General features: G+C 55.5%; 4 protein-coding genes across 4 annotated transcripts in view; 2 read left to right on the top strand and 2 right to left on the bottom strand.

Annotated features, from left to right (window-relative positions):
* Positions 1 to 3,008: 3,008 nt before the first annotated feature.
* Positions 3,009 to 3,866, bottom strand: CHGG_01528 (uncharacterized protein; the record flags this gene model as incomplete). The annotated part of the gene is made up of 4 exons (XM_001220748.1): positions 3,009 to 3,041; positions 3,101 to 3,293; positions 3,448 to 3,538; positions 3,788 to 3,866. The coding sequence occupies 4 exons, from the start codon at positions 3,864 to 3,866 to the stop codon at positions 3,009 to 3,011; spliced, it is 396 nt and encodes a 131-aa protein (XP_001220749.1).
* Positions 3,867 to 4,540: 674 nt separating this feature from the next.
* CHGG_01527 (uncharacterized protein) lies at positions 4,541 to 4,999 on the bottom strand (the record flags this gene model as incomplete). The annotated part of the gene is made up of 3 exons (XM_001220747.1): positions 4,541 to 4,734; positions 4,825 to 4,942; positions 4,997 to 4,999. The coding sequence occupies 3 exons, from the start codon at positions 4,997 to 4,999 to the stop codon at positions 4,541 to 4,543; spliced, it is 315 nt and encodes a 104-aa protein (XP_001220748.1).
* A 732-nt stretch (positions 5,000 to 5,731) lies between these two features.
* On the top strand, positions 5,732 to 5,923 carry CHGG_01526 (uncharacterized protein; the record flags this gene model as incomplete). The annotated part of the gene is made up of 2 exons (XM_001220746.1): positions 5,732 to 5,739; positions 5,794 to 5,923. 2 exons carry the CDS (start codon positions 5,732 to 5,734, stop codon positions 5,921 to 5,923), a joined length of 138 nt encoding a protein of 45 aa, XP_001220747.1.
* Positions 5,924 to 7,247: 1,324 nt separating this feature from the next.
* CHGG_01525 (uncharacterized protein) overlaps positions 7,248 to 9,516 on the top strand; it is a gene marked incomplete at both ends in the record, with an annotated part of 3,455 nt that continues 1,186 nt past the window's right edge. Inside the window, one exon of the mRNA XM_001220745.1 lies at positions 7,248 to 9,405. Coding sequence (XP_001220746.1) covers positions 7,248 to 9,405 — 2,158 coding nt within the window. The remainder of the gene's footprint in view (positions 9,406 to 9,516) is intronic.

Raw genomic sequence — 9,516 nt, 5'->3', positions numbered from 1 at the left:
GTACGATCCCAGGCTTGTTTACCTATGAATGGTGGGTCTTTCCACGCGTCCGCCATGCCAGTCTGGCGTCAGCAATTTCAGAATAAAAATTGAGCACGGGGTGTCTTAATGTTTTCTCTGGATCTACGCAAGACCGGGATCGTGATAACCTGCTCTGCATTGTTCACGATCTACAGGAGTATGTAGTCGAACTGCATTGGCGTCTGCCCGAATTGTCGTCGATGCGTCTGCTCCCTCAGGAGAGAGCACCCCGCACCCCTATCCGTGGGTTCAGGGGCTGGGCAAATCAAATGCACACCGATCCCCGCCCCACCACCTCCCTTACATCTCCAGATTTGCGAGGGGGGGGGGGCACAAAGAGGGGTGGGCAATGACGGCCGGCAACGAGGCCGAGACTGGCTGGGCGAACCCTGGATGGGGTATCGTGGGGTGAGCCGCACCGGTGGGTGGGCGCAAGGGGTGTGGGATGCGGAACTGCGGGTCCTGCCACGAGTGAGTGGTCGACAAGGAAAGCGGCACCCTAGGAGTGTCTCTTTGCTGCCCGCCGGATCGCCCTGCTTGCAGGATTCTCTAGGCTTGCCGGTACTGCAGGAGAGGTCGGTACCAAGTCAGAGGTAGTGAGTGGTCCGATCGGCCGACTGGCTGTGTTCCGTGTTGCTGCTGCTGCTGCCGGTTCGAGCTACGCGTGGTGTCTCTCTGTTTGTGCTCGCTCTATGGTGACGCGGTTACACCAGACTGGCGATGCGATAAACGGTTGGCTGGGTGCAGTTCGGCACCGGGCAGGACGGCTTCGAGTTCGGGGGGACAGAAGATTGGCTGTGCTGCCACGGTCTTGATTGCTTGTATTGCGTGCCTCGTGGGATAATCTGTAGCGTCGCGTCAGAGACTGGTGCTCGCCCGGGGGGTGGGAGGTTTGCAAAGTGTCTGCGTGACGAGAAAGCGGAGTCCAGCAGGCAAGAATGGGTGCAGTCCCCGCTACTGGCGCCGTGATGCACTGCGATGCGCCGCGCTCCACGTCACGCGCACATGGCCTACCAGACATACCTGGGGTCCTGGTACCAGTGACCGTGTCTGCGAGAAACAACAATTAAATGGGCCCGTTTTGTCTTGTCGCTTGGTCTTGCATCAATACTGAAGTGTGTTTGGTCCGAGTGGGCGGTGTCCGAGTTGGCCGCGAACCTAGTGTCGGCTTTGGGCCCTGCGATGCACGGGAAAACTGGGATGCAAGAGGCTGCAGCACACGCGCGTGGGGTTGTTACGGTGGAAGATGGAGGTTGGGGTGAAAAGAGGGATTGCACGGGAGAAGCGGGTCTTGATCCAGCTACCCCGGCCACGGCGACAAGCTCCAGCGCCAAGAGCGCGCTTCCGCAGGACCTTGCCAATGAAGTACCGAGTACTTCCTTCATCCTGTCGACATCTCTTGCCCTCAGATACTCTCAGTTATTTTTTAAACCCAACGACTTATCTCTTTTCTACCCCCCGCGAGCCCACGTCGGGGATATTTTGTGTCACTTTTTTATGTCCTCTCAAATTGATCGGCTCAGCCGGATAACCATTCTGATGCGGGGGCAAACTAACTGACATTGTGACCGACCTTCGAGACAACCTTGCCTCGCACTTTGCTCCCATCACAATCCACATTGGTTTACCTCGGTATCAAGGTACGCTTCGTATCTCGGAAACGTCCAATGGTACTCTATGCATGGCCCCAACGGCAAGAAGCAAGCGTTGCTGCCAAGGGAAGTGACCGGTCAATGTACATTGAAGCCCGGGTGTGGCTACCTTAGTCTGCTGCAACACAGACTTTTCACCCGCTAGGAGCGGTGAAAGTAATCTATCGGCTCAGCTGTGCCGGGAAATACGCTCGATGAGTAATGAGAACTCCGACTCTTCTGTTTCAGCACATGTCGTTAGCTCAATCTCGCCGAGGGTGACAGCTCGAAAGTGAAGAAATTGGCCGCCATCGATGTGATGATGTCGTGGGCTCGAGACGCCAAGGATCTCTTGGCGCCTACTTTCCATCGATGGGGGAACAAAGGTGGTGGGGGAGGCCGGTGATTGATTCGACAATTCCTCCCGCAAGTCAAGATGCAGGCAGATGCAGGCAGGAACAGGAAGGCTGCGAAGAGCCTAATGGGTCCAGTGGATGGGCTTGGGCCGAAAAGGCTGGCTCGTGACTGGGCTCGAAGGCGGCCCGGGGTCATGGTGACGGTGGCTGGGATTCCCCTCTTGAACGGCTGAAGTGATCAATATGTTGAGGTTTGATATTCGGGGGCGTGAGTGGTGTGAAATTCCTTCATTTTAAGCCAATCAGGGAATTTAGAGATGGATTCGGTATCTTATTGGAGAGAAGCGACTGTTTTCTGAGATCTGGGCTGACTTAAAGATCTTCAATTCTCCGGGGGAGCCTGGGGCAGTCACCGTTCCAACGACGCCCCCGCGGACGTCGGCCTTGACGTAAAAAGGACAAGACGGGCGTTTGTGGGAGGACGGACGGAGGACGTCACCAACCAGATGAGTTCGTATTCTTCGTCATTCGATTGTTGCTAAGTTTCAGGAAGCCATCTCACGGCCAACCCCACTTTGAGACCGCATGCCCAATCCCATCACAGCCCAACCGTCTGGCCTGGCTGCCGGTTGGGCATCGCAACAACAGACCATCCCGCTAGGCTGCAGCACGGACAGCCTGTCTTGTACAACTCAGCACACCTTTCGTCAAGGGAAAGAGAAAGATTTTCGAGGTGTCGTTCCTCCCGGCAGGCATATTGTTTTTGCTGGGATGTTCGGGTTCCTTTCCCGCGTGTGACTGTTTGGACAGCGGGGCGCCTTTCCCCTCCTAAATACCTAGTTGGTATGCAAAAGGCATCCAGTCTACACAGTATGCATGGGTGTTTCCAAAACTCCGTTCTCCCGCTGGGTTCAAACGAGTTGGCCATGCTCTTAGTGTCTGGTGAGGGCATGGCGTTTAGGTTGGCTTCTGAAACCCTCGGCTGAGCTGCTGCTGCGCTTCATGACTGCACAACCTGGACATTGTTCTTTTTCTGTGGGGAAGGTCAGACACGATGATGCAGTAGGACAAACGAGGAATCCTTCCGCATACCTTCCATTTGTCAAGCTCATCCTGCTTGGTCTTGTACTGCTTCACAAGGTCATCGAGGACCTTCTTCAGCCCTTCGGCCGTCGTCCGGAGAGCGGGGATGACATCCTTGACGGTCCTCTCCGCAAGGACGCCATTAATCATGCGGAAGCACTTGCGGTCACCCGGAAGCGGCTCCAAGGTTTCAAGAACCAGCCTGTCGCCGCGGTTAGCGATGAGCGGTGAGAAAGCGGCGTCAAGCGGTGTGATAAGGGCCAAGGCATGTAACGCCAGCGGGGGGACATCGGAGGCCCAGAATAACCTGTTCCCGCCGACATCTGGTGATAACTCAAAGATCAAGCTATCCTTACTTGTGCTCCTCAGCTTCTTGCTCGACATCGCCGATTTTCTGAGCTATCTGTTGCAGTGTGTTTTTGTAAGTGCTGTATTGCACTTGGAGGTCTGTAACAAAAAAATAACAAGTCAGAAATCGGACCTGCCAGAATGTTTTATGAGAGATTGGCTACCTTGTTGCCTCTTGGCTGGTGCTGCTTGAGATGCCATGGTTGTGGTATTCGACAAAAGCCCCGAGATCGTCCTTTTTGAGATTCGACGTTGTTTGGAGACGAGTGTCGATGCCCCGCCAGCCCACCAGAGTCTGATAAGGTCGCTCGCTGTGGCTCCTGCGGATGAGCGGGGCAACCCACTAACAAAACGGGCTCGGTTGGCCAAAGCTCCCGGGCCGTTCCCACTCGGAAGTTCGTGACGAAATCGTACGGTTTTGCCCCATCGTTTCTAAAGGAAACCTCTTCTTCAAATTTCACACGACGTACCGTTCTGAACCTTTGACGCTCTGCCCACAATGCATCCCCTACTTTTTACGAAAGACAATACCGGTGGGTCATGCATTACTCAACCAACCGCAGCGCCTTATCAGCCCTAACTTGTTTGGAACCAGGGTGCGAACAGGTCATGGCTGCGCTGGAGGAATGCCACGCAAAGGGCTTCATGTGGAAAGCGGTCGGCCTGTGCAATAACAATAAAAAGCAGCTGATCGCATGCCTGCGAGAGGAGCGGATCAGGAATCAGAATCTGAACCGGAGTGAAGTCCAGGACAAACGGTCCAAGATACGGCAGATGTGGAAAGAAATCGACGAGAACAGCTAGACGCCCTCTTCTTCGTTGATTGCGACCGGTTTCTCGAGTGATACCCCTTTTTCGATGCCGGCATAGTCGAGTGGCAGATACAGGAGGGATGAGGGAGGCTGCACGCTGCAGCACAAGGAGAAGGGCGACGTGCGCAACTCGTTGTACGATACCACACGTTCAGCAAGCGGCAGCTGTGTATAACATGATGGGAGCTGCGAATAGCCCGCGGCCTTTCCAGATTGTATGATTATGATATTTCCTCTTCATCCCGCCGGATCAGAACTCATCAACCCCTCCGCGAACTCGACTCTCCATTCACAAGGTGCGGCGGAAGGCATCGCCGAATGTAAACAGGCCGTACGCCGCGAGCAACGACAGCACAATAGGCACGGGCTTCCGGAGCCGGATCGCCCGGGGGAACGCAGACCCGCCCAGGACGACGGACGCGAGGAGACTCAGCTCGACGCCGTAGGGCGCGCTGGTGTCGATACGGTAGCCGCCGAGGCCGTCTGGTGCAGAGATATGGGGTCAGCGGAAATGCTGCTTCTGCCTCGGGCACAATCGCGGATGGCCAGAAAGAGTAAACAGAGATGACCTACAAAGAAGGCCGACCGCCGTCCCCGCGATCAGGCTGGGTTTGCTCTTGGTCTTCGCATATCCAATGGCTCCACCGGTTGCCGTCAGCGCCGCGAGAATGTAGGAAGGGAGTTCAAGGCCCTGCACGCAATGTTAGTGGCAGGAATCGACCGTAATTATGTTTGGTGTATATACCATTTTGTATTTGATTGAAGTCTAATGGCGAGTTGTTGATGTTGTTAGTCAAGAAGCTGTTCTCACCTGGCCTCAGACCCCGTGGAGGTGCGAGTCCCATTGATGAGCTGAGATGCCAGCTTGCCGGAGCACGGAGCACGGCAGGTGCCGAGGCCGAGGTGTGGGGTTGATCTCGTCATACCGGAGCGTAAATCACATGGTTACAAATATGGTTCAGAGCGAGAGTTGAGTTAAACTACCTACCTACATAGATTTGTATTTAAAAACCTACACTTGGAACTGTATTCTCAGTTGGTCTAACGAGCTCTAACTCAAGGCAGTTTTCTCCAGGTGGAATATTCTTAGAAAGGTGATGGTTCGCCTGATGTCGGCAATGACTAAAGAGTCAATGCTCTACAGACATTGGGGGGCCGAAGATTCCATTTATCATCAAACACTCGAACGCAAAATAATTTGAGCGCGGGGTCGGAAACACGGCATCGGCGGCATGCGAAGAGAGTGCGGGCTTGAAACTCTCGCAGCATTGGGGCGGGATGTTGATATGGAAGCGAGGCAGCGCCTCGGGGCTGTGCTGGTTGAACACCCACAACAAGTACCGTTGTTACACAATAAAATCGGGCACTCAAGCTATATGGACTACCTCCATGACTACCGAGGGGACAGCATCTCGGTGCAGATTATCAAGCGTTGCATCTTCCACGGAAGACATTAGGAGTTTGTTTCGAGACGGAAAGAATGCTGATGTAAGAAGTTAAACAGACAACTAGTTAACTAGTTAACTAACTAAACCTCCACAGAAAAGAGAGCAAGCTTCAAGCTCAAGGGAGGCCTGCAATGATCCTCGCCAAGTCATCCAGGGTTGGCGCCGACAGATATCGTGGAATGTTCAGTCGCACAAATAATATTGCACCAAGCTCGAGAGTATGAATCTCGGAGCACGGGGGCAGTTTATGATGCACAGGGCAGAATGCCTTGCCTTCGATGCACCCGCTTTCCCCTCCGATGTTGTGCAAGTGGTGACCCCCAACCTGGAAATTCCAGAATGCTTTGTCGAATGCAACCCACCCCAAGTGCACGTCCATACCCACAGCCAACAGGGCCCACATTCCGTGAACCGCGGGGTCTTCCAATTCTGCCCATCATTCTGCCAGTCAGCAAACACCAGCACAGCCTCAATAAAGCTTCTTCAAGCCTCACACGCGCCAATCATGAGCTGCTTGATGCTTGTTTGAGGTTGACGGACAACAACTCGAGTCCCAAGAGACTGCGGACCGAAAGCAAGAGTCTCGCCCCGACACGAGCGAATCAAATTCCCGATTTACTACCTCTGGGCCTTGCTGCCTTGAGGCGGAACGGCGGGCATTCTCTTCCGTGGCTTTGAACGCGCGATTTCAACCCTTCGCAGTTCGATATCACGTCGATGGGGGAGTTACACCGAGAAATCGGGACAGCGACCTACTAGTACACGATAGGCATACCGTAGGCTCCGCTCCCGCCATTTCCATCTGCTCAGGTACACCTCCCTCGCCCTGATTAGATGCCGGGTCATGCAGGTTACCTCAGATAACCCAGCGTGCTCTCCTCGGTGAGAAAAAGGAAGTTATTGGGATCTGTAGGCAAGCGGTTTTCGTCGTGTGGTAATTCATCACCGCTTTACACATTTCTTCTCACTGCGTCATTGGCCTCCCACACTAGCATTTGCCGACCCAAATCTGCGTCTGTTGCCCGAACCCTTGAAGCGCCCGCTGGCAACTCACCTTACCTGGGCTAGGTCAGGGACCGCAGCCGCCCTGCGCCTCACCCCCATTTTTCCTTCTAGCGCCAAGCGAGGCGGCTCGAAGCCGTGGGCAGGGGCGTGACTTCGCGAAGCTGGGACTACTCAACTGGCTCCCCCTCACTACCATCCATTCTCTTACCTCCAACATATCCGACAAGGCCTTGTTTCGTGGTTTGTTCCCTGTGCCACTCTTTCTTCCTTCTTTTTTTTTCTAGCTTCGACTTGTCGAACAGGAACGCAACCGGTCACGGAGCAACCCAAGCCCAGTTCTCAGCTCGTGCCTCACCCCGCCGCGCGCAGCCGCACCTGCCCATGATTGTCGCCTAATTCATTCTCCCTCCCTCCCCACGTCAAGAATCCGGGGACTGCGCACTGCATCCCGCACCCTGCTCTCTGACAGAGAGCATCGGGGCGATCGCCCCCGGATACAATATATACCTATCCGCGCAGCCACTTGCATCTCCCGCTGCAGACATGTCGTCTTCGACTTATACCTTCTATCCGCCCGGGCCCGACACCGAGCAACAACCCCGCAATACCTCACCACAACTTCCCCAATACCTCAACCCCTTCTCACCACAGCTCGATAGCACCTCATCTTCTCCAGGGTTAAATGCCCACACCCCCGCCGACTCGGTATCCACCCTTAGCGTCCACTACCAGTCGAGCGAGTTCACAGAGGCAGACGATCCATTCTTCGGCGTTAGCTTCGACCCTCTTACCAGTGCCTCGCCATCTTTCCTTGACGACGAGATCCTAACCTTTAATGACAACGGCCCACTTGCGGACGGCCTCGGTGTTCAAGTTGCGCCCGCCAGCACGCAGCATGCGCGCCCAGCCGTGCCCTACTTGCCCCTGAGCCCCGACAAGAGCCCTTCGTTACCTGGGGGTTCACCGAACGGGCAGTTCAAGGACGACGCGACCACGCGTGGCATGTTTCCAGCCTTTACCCGGACTTCGATCGCGCCACAAGACTTGTCGCTCGCGCACCAATCCTCTCATGGGCAAGACGGCAATCTCTCCGGTTTCCAGCTAACGCCGAAGACCAGCGACAGCACCAAATCGAGCGACGACGGCGCTGCCCCAACTACCGTCATGCGGAGTCCTCGTGTTACAGTATCCCATTGGGATCGGGACTATTTCGGAGTATCCCATGCGCCGAACACCAACCAACCACAGGGTGACGGCACTCCCGCCCTCGCGACAGACCGCGATGGCACCGGCCGGTGGATCCCCAACCAAGCCACTGGGCAAGGCGGCTTGGATCCTACGGCCCGCTCCACCACTCAGGTCGAAAGTGTCAACGACCTGGCCGCCCAGCGAGATCTAGACGAGCGCAATCAGGAGGTCAATGAGTGGTTGAAAAGGTCACGTTCCCATTCCACCCCCCATCGCGGGGAGCAATCGATGGTTGCGCAAAATGCACCAAATGTGCCAAATCATGATGGCGAGGACGACAACATACCCCAACGAGAGATTTCCACGGGCGATAGGACAGAGAATAAACAAGTGCCTGGCCAAACATACTATGTCGAAACCGGAGGCGCACTCACACTCACCCACCAGGATTTGGAGATCATGCGCCAAGGCCATGTATGGGAAGATGCGCCCTCTCCCTTCTCCATTTCCCAGTCAAACTCGACACCATATCAGCCGGAAAGCTCTCAGGCCGCCATCGAGAAATATCAGCGAATGTGCCGGGACAACGATTCCATCGTGTCGAGAGCTGCCACTTGGGGAACCCGACGGCTCAGCTTGCCCAGCATCATGGATGCTGAAGTCCAAGTGGCCGGCAACCTCTTCAAAAAGCTATCGCTTAGCCGGGGGGATACGCGAAGGCCAAGTATTCTCCAGAATATCCGCGGCCTCGTAAGGAAGCCGAGCATCAACTCGGGCAAACGCAATCGCCCTGACCCCGACGACGCAAGCTCCTTCGTGACAGTGTCTTCCATAGAGAAGAAGGAAAACCAGGCCAAGCTCGCACCCCCAAGTCCAAAGCCGGGATGGTCCAGGAAACAGAGCGTGCCGAGCATCAACACCGCGTTCTTGGATGTTGGAAACAGGATCGCTTCTCTTGGCACCACTCATTCCCGAGCAAGCTCCGTCAGCGCAACGCCCATCACCTCGCCCAAGAGCCCGAGCGGCCGTAACTTGAGCGTGAAGAAGCCACTGAACCGCCTTCGGAGCAAGTCGGAGACATCCGGCATCGTCGACTTGTGGAAGAGGAGTGGCGGGCCGCCCGTGCCCAACACCAAGGCGAATGCTCCCGAAGCTGACGATGACGATGATGATGAGGACGATTTGTACGAAGACGGAGATATGCAGGACGAGTCGAACAAGCTTATGGACGGTATTACACCTAACCTGGCGGGCTTCCAGCAGCATGTGCTGAAGCTAAACCCTCTCTTGGCCGATTCCAACAACTACTTGGTTGAGCGCATCGTCCACCAGCAGTGCCACCGGTATAAGAACCTCTTGAACCTCAGGGTGAAGCACCTCCAGGCAGTCGCTGCCAGGAACTGCTCTTGTGGCTCCATGTGTGTCGCTATGGGCGGTAGCGCCAATATATTGGATTCCAAGGGCGGGGAACGCGGCCTCGACCCTCTATCTGCAAGATACGACGGCTCGGATGGTGACATCACGCCGCTGGAGGGGACAATCAAGGGGAGACAGCTTCCCCCAGGACATCCCTATGCCTCCAGAACGTCATTGCCGGCCGAGCTCGAGTGCCAGCTTGCTCACA

This window comes from Chaetomium globosum, genomic scaffold, assembly GCF_000143365.1.
Source record: "Chaetomium globosum CBS 148.51 scaffold_1 genomic scaffold, whole genome shotgun sequence".
In the NCBI taxonomy this organism is placed as follows: Eukaryota; Fungi; Ascomycota; class Sordariomycetes; order Sordariales; family Chaetomiaceae; genus Chaetomium; species Chaetomium globosum.
The sequence above is the reverse complement of the archived record's forward strand: the minus strand, read 5'-3'. Positions and strand labels throughout refer to the sequence as shown.